Source organism: Tursiops truncatus, chromosome 16 (assembly GCF_011762595.2).
Source record: "Tursiops truncatus isolate mTurTru1 chromosome 16, mTurTru1.mat.Y, whole genome shotgun sequence".
Taxonomy (NCBI): Eukaryota; Metazoa; Chordata; class Mammalia; order Artiodactyla; family Delphinidae; genus Tursiops; species Tursiops truncatus.
In genome coordinates, this window is record NC_047049.1 from 61,292,003 (window position 1) to 61,306,529 (window position 14,527).

Here is a 14,527-nt window from a genome sequence, read left to right on the forward strand (position 1 = left end):
TTAAAAACTCAATGGATGGATTAAATAGCACATTAGACAAAGCTAAAGCAAGAATCAGTGAACTGAAACAAAGAACTAGAGAAAAATAATGAGAACACAGTACAGAGAGACAAAAAGTAGACAAGAAAGAGTATAACAGACCAGGAAGAGAGAGTGAGAAGGCCTATTATATTGCTAATTGCAAAAGTCAAAAATAGAGAGAATGGGGGCTTCCCTGGTGGCACAGTGGTTGAGAGTCCGCCTGCCGATGCAAGGGACACGGGTTTGTGTCCCGGTCTGGGAAGATCCCACATGCCGCGAAGCGGCTGGGCCCGTGAGCCATGGCCGCTGAGCCTGCGCGTCCGGAGCCTTTGCTCCGCAACGGGAGAGGCCACAACAGTGAGAGGCCCGCATACCGAAAAAAAAAAAAAAAAAAAGAGAGAGAGAGAGAGAGAATGAGGGAGATGGAATATATGAAGGGATAATGGCCAAGATGTTTTCATCATTTTCCAGAATGATGAAAGATGTGAATCCTCAGGTACAGGAAGAACAAATCCCAAACAAGATAAAAGCAATTCATATCTGGATACATACTTTGTTGTACAATTTCAGAAAATTAAAAATGAAAAGATCTTAAAAACAGTGCTTCCCCAACCCCAAACCACAAATTCTCTATAAAAGTAATGACAATTAAACAACAGCAACAATGGAAGCCAGAAACAGTGAAGTAACTTCAAAGTGTTGAGAGATGTCAACCAGCAATAACTTCAAAGTGTCAGTCAGCTAAAATTATGATTCAAAAACAAGGGCGCAACAAAGACGTTTCAGGCAAACAGAAACTGAGAGTGTGTGCCACCAGAGACACCCACTGACGCCCTTCTAATGCGTGCACTTTAAGAAAAAGGAGAATTATCCCCAAAGGAAGCCCAGAGAATAATGAGAAAAGAAATTGATAAATGTGTAGGTAAATATAAACAAACATTGACTGTATCAAGTAATAGTACCAATGACTAATTTAGTAGAGGAAAAGTAAGCTGGAACTAAAATACCAGAAAAAATAACCCTCAGAAAGAGAAAGGGTGATTTTAGATACAGCATACTAAGTATCCCTGGAAAGGAGAATAACAGTAAAGAATGTTAGATCTTGAGAAGAATGCATGTTAGCATTTTTATGGGTAACCACTAAAGAATCAGAAAGATTCTAAGATCTAAGCCATGAGAGGGAAAAGAATGTACTTTTTAAAAAGTTTAGTCAATCTATCATAAAAGAAGGCAGGAAAGGAGTGAAGAAAGGGAAGCAAAGAAGAAGCAGGACAATGAAAAAACATAACACATGATGGCAGAAATAAACTCTAACAGAACAATAATCACAATAAATGTAAATGGACTTAATGCGGTTATGTAGTTACTCAGATTGGATGACAAAACAAAATCTAATTATGTTTAACAGAGACCCACTTAAAACATAAGAACACAAGGAGTTTGAAAGTAAGATAGATCCCCACAGTGAGTACTAATCAAAAGAAAGTCGGGGGCTTCCCTGGTGGCACAGCGGTTGAGAGTCCACCTGCTGAAGCAGGGGACGTGGGTTCGTGCCCTGGTCTGGGAAGATCCCACATGCCGTGGAGCGGCTGGGCCCGTGAGCCATGGCCGCTGAGCCTGCGTGTCCGGAGCCTGTGCTCCGCAACGGGAGAGCCCACAACAGTGAGAGGCCCGCGTACCGCAAAAAAAAAGAAAGTCGGTACAGTTAAAAATGATTAAGATAGTAAATTTTATGTTATGTGTAATCTACCACAGTCTAAAATAGCAATAGTAAAAAAAAGTTGGGATAGCTCTATTAATATGAGACAAAATTGATACTGTGGCTAAAAACGTTACTTGAAATTAAAAGGGTCACCACACAAACAGTTCAATTCACCAAGAAGGCAAAATGATACTACACTTGTTTCATAAAACAGCCTCAAAACCTAAAGCAAAAGTTGACAGAACTCTAGCTGCAGGGAGAAATCTACAGATGTTCAATGTCTTCACAGTGGGAGATTTTAATGATTCTCTCAGTAATTAATATATCGACAAACCATAGATTTGAACATAGAACCCTGCAACCAAAAATTAGCAAACAGATATTCTTCTCAAATACATAGGAACGTTTACAAAAACTTAACATTTAGTAGACCACAGAGAAAATTTCAACAACCATCAAAGAATGGCTGTCATATAGGTAACATGTTCTGACTACAATGCAACTATGTTAGAAATCAATAACCGAAAGATAGTATTTAAAACTCCAGTTTCGGACTTCCCCGGTGGTGCAGTGGTTAAGAATCCACCTGCCAATGCAGGGGACACGGGTTCAGCCCTGGTCTGGGATGATCCCACATGCCGCAGAGCAAATAAGCCCGTGCGCTACAACTACTGAAGCCTGTGTGCCAGGAGCCCATGCTCTGCAACAAGAGAAGCCATCACAATGAGAAGCCCGCGCACTGCAACGAAGAGTAGCCCCTGCTCACCGCAACTAGAAAGCCCGCGTGCAGCAACAAAGACCCAACACAGCCAAAAATTAAATAACTAAATAAAACTCCATTTTCTTCAAAATGTAAAAAGCACACTTAAAAAAATAACTCAAGGGCTTCCCTGGTGGCGCAGTGGTTGAGAGTCCGCCTGCCGATGCAGGGGATGCGGGTTCATGTCCCGGTCCGGGAAGATCCCACATGCCGCGGAGCGGCTGGGCCCGTGAGCCATGGCCGCTGAGCCTGCGCGTCCGGAGCCTGTGCTCCGCAACGGGAGAGGCCACAACAGTGAGAGGCCCGCGTACCGCAAAAAATAAAAATAAAAAAAAAATAACTCACAGGTCAAAGCAAAATCATAAGGAAATTTAGAAAATATGAAGAAACTAGGCAATAATGAAAATACTTCATACCAAAACTTTAGAGATGCAGTTAGAAAGATTGTTAGAGAAATGGAGAAGCTTAAATGCTTACATTAAAAAAGAAGAAAGTCTAATCCAGTAATTCCACTTCTGTGTATTTGTCCAAAGAAAACAAAAACACTAACTTGAATAGGTATCTGCACCCCCATGTTCATTGCAGCATTATTTACAAGAGCCAAGATGCAGAAACAACCTAAGTGTCCATTGATGGATGAATGGATAAAGAAAATTAAGAAAATTATAGATAGATGATAGATATACAAACATATATATTTATAATTATTATTCAGCCATAAAGAAGAAGGAAATCTTGCCATTTGCAACAGCATGGATGGACCTTAAGGATGTTATGGTAAGTGAAATAAGTCAGACAGAGAAAGACAAATACCTTATGATCTTATTCATATATGGACTCTTCTCATTAAAAGCCAAACTCATAAATACAGAGAACAAATTGGCAGGGGTTGGGGGTCAGTGAGATGGGTGAAGGAGGCCAAAAGGTACAGACTTCCAGCCACAAATAAGTCATGGGGATGTAATCTACAGCATGGTGACTACAGCTAATCATACTGTATTGCATATTTGAAAGCTGTTAAGAGAAGAGATCTTTGAAGTTCTCACCACGAGTAAAAGAAAAGATTTTGTAACTAAGTAAGGCGATGGATGTTAACTAGACTTTTTGTAGTAATAATTTCACAATATATACAAACATCAAATTGTTATGTTGTACACCAGAAACTAATAATAATGTTATACATCAGTTATACATCAGTTCAAAAAAGAAGAGTGAAAGTTAATGAACTAAGGATTCATCTCAAGACATTAGAAAAAGAACAATAGAAGAAACCCAAAGAATACAGGAAAAAGGAAGGAAATAAAAATATAAGAATGAAATGAACAAAATGGAAAATAATGATACAATGTAGAGGATGAATAAAGCCAAGAGCAGATTCTTTGAGAAAAGTAACAAAACTACATAAAAATCGTTAACAAGAATGATCTGGAAAAAAGAGAAAAACCATAATAAAAATTATAATCTAAAAAAGGGGTATCACTACCGATTAAGAAAAAAAAACTTTTAAGAGAAAGAGAGAGACTGTTGTAAATAACTTCATGACAACAAGTGTGAAATTTTACAGACAAGAAGGTTTCCTAGAAAAATGTAACTTGCCAAAACCGATACCAGAAAAACAGCTGGAGAACCTGAACAGAGCTATTGAAGGCATGGGCCCTGCAGTTACAAATCTACCCAATTACAAAAACTGAGCCTTCTACAAACTCTGCCACAGCATGGAGAAAGTGGAAAAACTCTTCAACTTATTTCATGTGACTGAAGGTGATAACTCGAGAATAACTATGGATAACTCATTTGAGGGGGCGAGGAAGAATCCCAAAGTTTCACAAATCTGTAAAGAAAAGGGAACAAAGAATGATCACAGGACGAAGGGAACAACGCCTGGGACTGCATTTTGGATCTCTAAAATATGCACAGTAAGTACAATCTAAACACAGGATTTGTTAAAGGACCGCCTTCCTTTCATTACAGTTCGTGTTTGCAGTAGGTATAGTTTATATAAGTAGATGTCCTCAGGATCAGTGTCTTTCTCATGCATTCTGTGTAGAGTATCCATGGAGCTTTTCTGTCAAGAGTAAACATTTTGTAACCTCAAAAAAATATATATCAAAACTATATCCACGTGCATAAGAATGAAGGTGGACCCCTTTCCATACACAATATAAACGCCAAGTAGATCACAGGCCTAAATGTAAGAGCTACCTATAAGACTCTTAGAAGAAAATATAGGGTTTTTCATGACCTTGGGTTAAGCAAAGACTTTTAGATAGGACGCTAAAAGTATAACCAACAAAAGAAAAAAAATAGATAAATTGGGCTTCATCAAAATTAACATCATTCATGCTTCGAAGGACACCATCAAGTGAGTGAAAAAACAACTCAGAGAATAGGAGAAAACATTTGCAAATCATATACCTGATAAGGGTCTAGAATCTGAAATAAAGAACTATTATAAATCAATAAGAAGAAGACAAATAACCCAATTCAAAAATGGGCAAGGGATTCAAATAGACATTGCTCCAAAAAAGATATACAAGTGACCAATAAGCAAATGAAAAGATGCTCAACATCATTAGCCACTGGGGAATCACATCAAAACCACAATGAGACAACACTTCACACACATAAGAATGGCTATAATCAAAAAGTCAGATAATAACAAGGATGCGGAGAACTTGGAACTCTCATACACTGCTGGTGGCAATGTAAAACGATGCAGCCACGTAGGAAAACAGTTCCTAAAGAGTTACTGTAGACCCGCCAATTCCACTCCTACATATAGATCCAAGAGAAATGAAAACATATGTACACACAAAGAATCTGTACACAAATGTTCATAGCAGCATTATTCACAATAGCCAGAAAGTGAAAACAACCAAAATGTCCATCAACTGATAAATGGATAAACAAATGTGGTACGTCCATACAATGGGATATTATTCAGCCATAGAAGGAATACGGCATTGATACATACTACAGCTTGGATGAACCTTGACAAGATTATGTTACGTGGAATAAGCCAGATACAAAAAGTCACATCTTGTATGATTCAATTAACAGGAAAATCCATAGAGACAGAAAGTAGATTGGCGTCGGGGGAAGGAGCAGTGACTGCTAACGGGTACACGGTTTCTTTGCGGGAGTGATGAAAACGTTCTAAAATTGATTGTGGTGACGGTTGCACAACTCTGCGAATATACTAAAACCCACTGAACTGTACACTTTAAATGGGTGAATTGTATGGTATGTGAATTATATTTCAACAAAGTTGTTAATAATAAACCCTACAGATGGTGTCTGAAAATTGCATCTTACGTCTCTGTGGAAAAACTGTGATTAAAACACATTTCAAGTGCTAAGTTTCAGTCGGAGAGGACAGCTGTCATCAGCTACACAGGCCAAAATCAGTAGTTGTAAACTTCAACGTCATCACTGCTCTTTCATGGACCACCCCCCACCAGCATCTCTTGGACATTCGCCACTTCATACGCCGAGTGAAAACTACTAAATGCACATTTCAGCATTAGGATCCTTAGAAATCCCGAAGTCCTCCCTTTGGTTTTAGAGATGAGGAAACGAACCTAGAAAGGGGTTAAAACTCTACTGCCAAGAGTCACAAAGCAAGTTTGCATCGAAGCTGGGATTACAACCTGTCTCCCCTACCTCACCTTTCTCTTCCTACAGATTTTCTGCAGGGTTCCACGCCTCTCAAACTGGTCTTCTGAGCACGGTCAAAACCAAACTCCTCACAGCCTGGATATCTGACTTAGGCCGCGGGCGGGAGCTAGAAGGGGGTCAGGAGGCCGCAAATTCTAGGACAGGGAGGGGGACATTGTGGGGAGGAGATGGGGCTGGGTTTCGAGAAGACAGTTTAAACCCCAGTTCCCGTAAGAGCAGGGGACACAGTGGGGGACATAAACTCAAGGGATGAGCCATCCCATGGTGTCACATGTGGTCTGAGGCCTGTGGCTACTTTTTCCTGTCGCTAACGCAGTTAGAGGGTGAACTCACAAGAACGGTTCCCCACTTACCCAGCTATCTCCACCTCAGACCAGTATGACTTTGCCCCCCCAGAAGCTGTCCTGTGAGTCACTCAACCCATGGAAACCTCATGTAAGACAAAGGTTGGAGAAGGCCCCAGGCCTCTGGCCTCACCCAAGTCTCTCTTCCTCGCAGTGTCGCACAGCTGCCCGCCCACCTGCACTATGGGGTCAATCACAGACCAGGGCTAGGGAGGAGGCTGGAGACCAGCACGGCCACTGGTTCCCCTCACAAAGTGAGGAACAGGAGACCCTGTCCTGAGGTCTGCGTTTGGGGCCCAGAACCTGGCCTGGGCTGGGGTGCACGTGTGGGCAGGAAGTGGGCAAGCAGATGTGAACAACATTTATTTTCTCCCCACTGCCCCGGGAGGAGGGAATGGTCACGTGCTTTAACACTCAGAGGGCCAGGCACTGTGCTGAGCACTTCACACGTAGAAACTCCCCAGTTCTTCACAACCCATGGGGTTGAGATGAGGAAACTGAGGCACAGAGCGGCTAAAGAAGCTGATCAGGCCACACGGTTAGCGCGCACCCGAGCTGGCCCAAGTCCAGGCGGACTGGCTCCCGAGCTCCTACTCTGTGCTGCCTCTGACGGCCCACACATGCGATGCTGCGGGGAGAAGCAGGGAAGCTGTCCCTGCTGGCCCGTCAGCAGCACCAGAGCTGAATCTCGAAGCTCTCAGCCCGCTGTGTTCTCACTCCACCCACTACACCTCACCTGTTGGCCCCGGGGTTCCCATGCCCCAGGCGGCTCTGCTTGACAGAGGAGCCTCTGGCCCTCTCGGCTTGCTTCCTGAGGGCTGTCAGCAGGCCGGATGAGAAGGTGAGGGCAGGGTGGGTGCTGGTGGGCGAGGCAGAGCAAAGGGGACCAATGACTAGAGCTGGGGGGCGGGGCAGGAAGCAGAAGTGATGTGAACTGTGGCCTGAGTGATGAGCTGTGATGAGCTGTGAACTGTGGCCTGGGGGGCTGCACCACCATTTCAGGAGCCTCCCGTGGGGAGAGAGGGTGTCTCTCTCGTAGGAGCATCTCAACACAGGACTCCAGGTAGGGAGGAAGCAGGGCATCAGGGAGGCTGGGAGCCGCTGAGTGGGGACAGAGGGGCACAAGAGTAGGGCTGCTCTGTCTGGGGAAGAGGCTGATGGAGGAGGAAATGCTGTAGCCCATGAGGCAAAAGACTTGGGTCCAGACTGTGCCGTGTCACTAACTTGCTGGGCAGCCTCATGCCGACCCTGGGCTTCAGTTTTCTCTTATACAAAATGAAGAGGTTGGAGTACACAGTCTTTAAGGCCCCTTCAAAGGCTGACAGTTAAAACTAAGAAAGCTGGAAACGGGCTCCCCGGGAAACAACATGACGAGGGTCAGGATGGAGACTGAGTTCTTTAGACTAAGGTTATGAACTATGCTGGCTGCCTAAGCAAGATGATCGGAGGGCCTTCAGCAGACTCCCCTTCTCCTGGTTACCTCCCTGGGGCCTGCCATTTTGCCTAGAATTCCACCGTTCAAGCCACTCCTTTAGGTAAGGCACGGAAGGTTCCAGCTGGGATACAGGGGAAGTTCCTGCTCTCCGTAATCCCCCGGGCCTCAGACAAGCCGCTGTCCGTCCCTGGCAGGTGCCAGAGTGGAGAGGCCTCTGAGGAGCTCAGTCTGGACGGGGTAGAGAGAGGAGATTCCAGATCATAAGCAGGCCCAGCGAAGCTTCAGAGCCGCCTCAAAGTGAGGAAGAACCTTTCAGCTAAGCACTGTCCGAGAGTCGGCAGCAGGCAGCTTGCAGACGCGGCCAGAATCCCGAGGAGCGTGGCAGGGAATGCCAAAGAGGAGACGAGCGAACTGAACGGCCCCTCCCCACACAGGATCTAGGGGCACAGGCGCATAGGCCGCTTTTATTCTAGAATTCAGGCTGATGTTCCTCCGTGAGCTCAGAGAGAGGGCCCCAAAGGGGAAATGGGGAGAATGAGGGTGATGCACGACCTCATTTCTTTTCCAATTCTGTTAAGGGCTTAATGGGGGTGGGGGGAGATAATGAGAGAGGTGAGGTGGGAAAAGAAAGCATGGCTTGTTCTTGGGTCCACAATGATGCCTCTCCAGAATGCAGGCTTCCCTAGCGTTCCCAGATTCCCCAGATCCCTCCCCAAATCTTCTATGGCTACTCTCCGTCCCCTCCTCTGCACGCAGAGCCCCCTCTCCACCAGCAGGAGCTGTGGTCCTGGGGACAAAACCATCCATCTGGATTCCCATTTGGCCTAAATAGTGAAATCCTAGCAAGGGTCTCCTCCTGGCTGTGTGACCTTGGGCAAGTCCACTCCCCTCTTTGGGTCCATCTGTACAATGTAGGGGGTGGACCAGGTTTGTAAAGGCCATGCCAGCTCTGACATCCAATGACTTAGGAGATATCTCATTCCCTCCCCATCCCATAAGGCCTGATAAGCTCCAGTTGGAGGGGTCGGCCCTCCTCCATGGCCCTGCCCACAGCTTCTGCCCTCTGTCTCCACAGCTCCATGGCCTCCCGAGCGCTCCTCCCCAGCGTCCTCCTCCTGCTTCTGCCCACACCCACCCCTGCCCCCTGCTACACGGCCGCACGCTCTGAGTGCCGGCGCAACCTCAAGTTCGTGCCCGGCTCCTGGCTGGCAGGGGAGGGCGTGGATGTGACCAGCCTCCGGCGCTCAGGCTCCTTCCCGGTGGACACACAGCGCTTCCTGCGGTCCGACGGCACCTGCACCCTCTGCCGCAACGCCCTGCAGCAGGGCGCCGTCCAGCGACTGCCCCTGGCGCTCACCGACTGGCGCGCCCAGGGCTCGGGCTGCAACCGCAAAGTGGTCAAGGGTGAGGGTCGCTCCACCGAGGAGGTGGCTGGGGCGGCGGCCAACACCATCCGTAACGACTGGCGGGTGGGGCTGGACGTGACTCCCAAGCCCAGCATCAACACGCGCGTGACCATGGCGGGCTCGCACTCCCAGGAAGCCAACTTCGCGGCCCAGAAGACTCACCAGGACCAGTACCGCTTCAGCCTGGACTCAGTGGAGTGTCGCTTCTACAGGTGAGCGCCGGGGTTGGGGGAGTGGAGGGTGGACGGGACTTGGAAAAGGCGTGGGAAACTCGGGGTGGTCTGGGAGCCCTGGAATGGCAGCGTGGGGAGCTGGAGGCCGCTTCCGCCAGGAGGAGATGGCAGTCTTGGTTCCCACGTACCCCCTTCCCTGAGGCCCTGATCTGGAAGAACCCAGGGAGAGAACAGGTGGAGGGCAAGCCAGCAAGGCTATGCTCAGAGCCCCAGGTGGTGCCGGTCTGGTCTACTGAGCACCCAAGCGCCACTTCCCCGGGCAGTGCTAGCTTCCTGCGGGCAGGAGGCCTGGCTGGGGCCCTCCTATCCCTGGGCCTCTTTCATCCGTTCAAGCGCTCTTCACTTCTGCCTTGCCAAGCTCCGTGCTAAGAACTCGGGCTACAGGTTGAACAAGAGCAGCCATGCCCTGAGCCCTCAGGGACCTACTCACCCGAAGAAATGCATGGGACCCAGAGTCACCCACCCTGACTTCTCTCACGGGAGGCCGTGTTTCCCACACAGTGAGACAGGGCGCTCCTGCCTGCGCAACCAGAGTTGTCAGGAGCCCAGGTATACAAGGCCCAACCCAGGGGACAGACAGACAAAGGCCACAGGACTAGGTTCCAAAGCCAGAGAGAAACCATCGGTGTCTCACCATCGCTTGTAAAATTAGAAAAGAAAAAGAAAAAGAAGAGAAAAAACTTTTTTTGAAAAAGAGAGACAAAAATACCTACACGAAGTCCCTAGGTCACCAAGGGGCAACAGGCGGGGGGGGGGGGGGGTTTCCCTGCTGGCTTGGCGGTTCAGAGCTTGAGCTTTGGAGCCAGGCCGCCTGGGTCCAAGTCCTAGTTCCGCCATTTAATGGGAGCTTGGGCAATCTCACAGGAGTTATCCAGGGGAAAACACTACCCACCACTGGGTTCACCTGATGTTTTTCTCTCCCCTCAGTTTCCACCTGGTGCACGCTCCCCCACTGCACCCTGAGTTCAAGAGGGCCCTCAAGACCCTGCCCCCCCACTTCAACATCTCCACCGAGCCTGACTACCAGAGGCTCATCTCCAGCTATGGTACCCACTTCATCCGGTCCATGGAGCTGGGCGGCCGCATCTCGGCCCTCACCGCCCTGCGCACCTGCGAGCTGGCCCTGGAAGGGCTCACGGCCCAGGAGGTTGAGGACTGCCTGGCCGTCGAGGCCGAGGTCAGCATAAAAAGCCACACCAGTGCCTCGTTGGCATTCAAGAAGTGTGAGGAGAAGAAGAAACAGCACAAGATGGGGACCTCCTTCCACCAGGCCTACCGGGAACGCTGCTCTGAGGTCGTTGGCGGCCACCACACGTCCATGCATGACCTGCTGTTCGGGAACCAGGCCGGGCCCGAGCAGTTCTCAGCCTGGGTGGCCTCGTTGCAGGACAGCCCCGGCCTGGTGGACTACACGCTAGAGCCGCTCCACATGCTCCTGGACAGCCAGGACCCGCAGCGGGAGGCGCTCAGGCAGGCTGTGAGCAAGTACGTGACGGACAGGGCACGCTGGAGGGACTGCAGCCGCCCGTGCCCCCCGGGGCAGCGCAAGAACCCTAAGGACCCGTGCCAGTGCCTGTGCCATGGCTCGGCGGCCATCAACCAGGACTGCTGTCCCAGGAAGAGGGGCCTAGCCCGCCTGGAGGTCATGAACTTCGTGGCGACGGGTCTGTGGGGAGACTTGACCACTGCCACGGACGCCTACCTGAAGGTCTTCTTCGGCGGCCAGGAGCTGAGGACCGACACGGTGCAGAACAATAACCACCCCAGGTGGATGACACGGCTGGACTTCGGGGATGTGGTTCTGACCACAGGGGGCCCCCTGAGGGTGCAGGTCTGGGATGCAGACTATGGCTGGGACGACGACCTTCTCGGTACCTGTGACCAGACTCCAAAGTCTGGCTCACACGAGGTGAAGTGCTGTCTGAAGCATGGTCACCTGAGATTCTCCTACCACGCTAAGTGCTTGCCCCACCTGGCAGGGGGGACATGCCTGGAGTATGCGCCCCAAGGGCTTCTGGGGGAGCCTCCAGGAAACCGGAGTGGGCCAGTGTGGTGAGAGCAGTGGGCCCTGAGAGGACCAGTGTGCCCAACTGGAGGGGTCTCACGAAGGGACCCAGAGGACCTATCTCCATATCCCCATTAGATAGTTGGAAAACTGAGGCTTTTTTTTTTTTCAGTGCGGTGGCTGAATTTACAGGCCAGCCCTGAGTCGCCCTGTCCAAACTACCTTAGCTCTTCGATATTCTCAAGCCCCAGAAATGAGCTGGAGTTGGGCCACTGCTACACAGGTCCCAGCTCAGGTCAGGAGCCGGGCAGAAGGCCAGGAGGCTGTTCCCACCAGGCTGCCTGGTGTCATTTGTACCATTCCCTTACAGCCCCTCTTCTAGCGTGGTGAATTCTTCATCATATTAGATCTAACCCCTTTGGCCCCCGCTGCTCTGTTTGCTCTGTTTCCTTTGCCCACCAAGCTTTGCCTCTCAGACAAATCCAGAGCTCTTTTGACCTGTCTCATTGTGTACACAGCCTGACAGAGGACCAATAAATGTGATGTGACGGTGAGCGTGATGGTGTTGCTTGTGGCAGAGGAGAGGATGGAGACCAAACACAGCCTTGGAGATAAACTTCTACATTAGCAACCCTACCCAACAGAACGGGTGGTTGACCCCAGGGGTAGGCAAATAATGTAAATAAACTATTTTTCCACTTTGGCTGGAAATGGGGGGACCCAAAATATTTTACTTTCCTCATAACTCTCTGATTTGAGTAACAGCAGCATAAACAGTGATCAATGCCAATGGGCATTCAGCTCTGAGCCGAGAAACAAGAGGGAATGGTGAGGATTCTGGTGAACCAAAGGGCACGTCTTATCCAGGGAGGGGGTGGGGGGATGGACAGCTCTGCACCAGCCAAACATTCCCAGGCAGGAATGTGAGCCCAGTGCTGCCAGGTTTTCTAATTTCTTAAAGTAACCAGAAATCCCAGCGTGACTTACAAGTGTTAGCAATTCATTTCACTTTGTAAAAATAAACCTATATGGGCAAGCACAGTACAAACCAAAGAGGACATGTATGCAGGCCATGACTGATCCGGAGCAACCAGTTTGGAAACTCTAATTTCAGCAGAACCCATCTGGCAGACTAACAGCTCTCCCCGTCCCACGGTTCAAGGAGAGAAGGCAGTGGTTTCAACCAGGTAGCGTCTGAGGGCCTCCTGGGCTTGGCATGCAGGAATCCCCAGAGCCTCAGGCTGTGATATAAAATGAACTGGTCCTTGTTTCATGTGCCTGGGACACAGGCCTCAGAACACAGGCCCATGGGGTGGGTGGCAAGATTCAGGGTAGCCTCCTAGACCTGGTAGGATTCGGCTGTGAAGGGCCGTTGTCAGTGGGGTTCAGAGTTGCTGACACAGCCCTCCTGACTCTCTTTGAAGCTCCCTACAAATTAAGCCCTTTGAGGTCCGCGTGGACCCATAGGCTCAAAAGCCCAGCGGTGACATTGCACTGACCCTGAATCCCCAAGTTGGGCGGGGGGATTGCCAAGCTCTGGAAGCCTGGTTGAAACCACCATTCTTACACCTCTCCCTTCACAGCCACATGCACAAACAAGAGCACAAGAGAAACCACGCAGCTTCATGCTGCCTGCTGCACTCATTGAAAATAAACACGGGTACGGGCCGTACCCTCAAGGAAAGCAGGGCCAGGGCAGGCCTGGCTCCGGAAACAACTCTGACAAGAGATGGCAGCTTGCTCTAGTCCCCACGTGGTCAGTGACCTCCAGCAAGTCTCCCTGAGCCTTGGTTTCCCCAAAAGGACAATCCGTGTTTTACTCCCTTCCCAGGACTGTTTGGAAGGGGGCCATGAGCCTTTCTAGAAGGTCAGGGCTACAGAAGCAGTCCTGGAAGTTCATCTGGTAACCCTCCTGGTTTTGCATTTAAGGAAACTGAGGCTCAGAAGAAGGGATTTGACCGTGGTTGCCGAGGTTAGTGGCCGAGCCAGGTCTCCGTGAGTCGTGGGCACTCCACTCTGAGCACAGCTCTGGAGAGACCAGTGGGACCCCGACAGGAGGGCCCTTGGGGGAAATGGGTGGTATTACCGAGGAAAAGGAATGGCTGATGTTGAGGGGCAGCTATGGAGCTCTCAGCCCTAATGAGGTATTTTCATTGACATTTCGCTGACATTTCGCCACACTTGGGGCCCCTTGTTCGTTCGGGATGTTCCCTGCTGTGCCTGGTGTCTTCCATCTGCCCTCAGGTCTCATCCGTACCCTGCCCCACCCAGCTCTGGCCCGGAGGCTGGCCGATCTGAGCCCGCCTGTCAGTGAGCAGGATATGGGAGGAAGGGAGAAGGGGAGAGTACAGTGACAGGCCAGGGACTCCCCTCAGTGCCTCTCAGTGAGGTGGCCTTGGGTTGACTGTGTCCCTGTATCACTGCTCCTCTCTGGGAAGTCTCTGCATGTCTCCCTCTTTCTGGGTTCCAGCCATTGCTCCCTCCTCTCATCCCTTCAGACCTAGGGATGGTAACCGCTTCACCACTGCTAATCCCGAGCTATTGTGCTCCCCCTTCTGCTTCCCTACAGCCCCCACACCTTTGTAAACAGGCTCTTTATAAAAATAAATAAATAAAAACCCTCCTCAAATTACCATAATTTGAATATGCCGTTTAGGCTGTGGTCTAAGTGTTCGTGTCTCCCCACAATTCATGTATTGAAGTAGTAATCCTCAGGGTGATTGTGTTAGGAGGTGATTAGGTCATGAGGGGGGTGCCCTCATCATGTAGGTTACTGCCCTTAGAAAAGAGGCCCCAGAGAGATCCCTGGTCCCTTCCCCTATGTGAGGACACAGTGAGAAAATGCCTTCTATGAACCAGAAAGCAGGCCCCCTGAATCTGCCAGCACCTTGGTCTTGGACTTCCAGCCTCTAGAACTATAAGAAATAAATTTCTGTTGTTTAA

At 49.4% G+C, this 14,527-nt stretch overlaps 2 protein-coding genes across 4 annotated transcripts in view; one reads left to right on the forward strand and one right to left on the reverse strand.

Annotated features, from left to right (window-relative positions):
- The window catches only part of ADAMTS14 (ADAM metallopeptidase with thrombospondin type 1 motif 14), a 174,115-nt gene that overhangs the window by 130,357 nt on the left and 29,231 nt on the right, over positions 1-14,527 (reverse strand). The gene's annotated exons all lie outside the window — the stretch shown is intronic.
- PRF1 (perforin 1) lies at positions 7,437-12,138 on the forward strand. Its single transcript, XM_033842049.2, has 3 exons — positions 7,437-7,568; positions 9,016-9,558; positions 10,507-12,138. Exons 2-3 carry the CDS (start codon positions 9,020-9,022, stop codon positions 11,633-11,635), a joined length of 1,668 nt encoding a protein of 555 aa, XP_033697940.1. The 5' UTR covers positions 7,437-7,568; positions 9,016-9,019; the 3' UTR covers positions 11,636-12,138.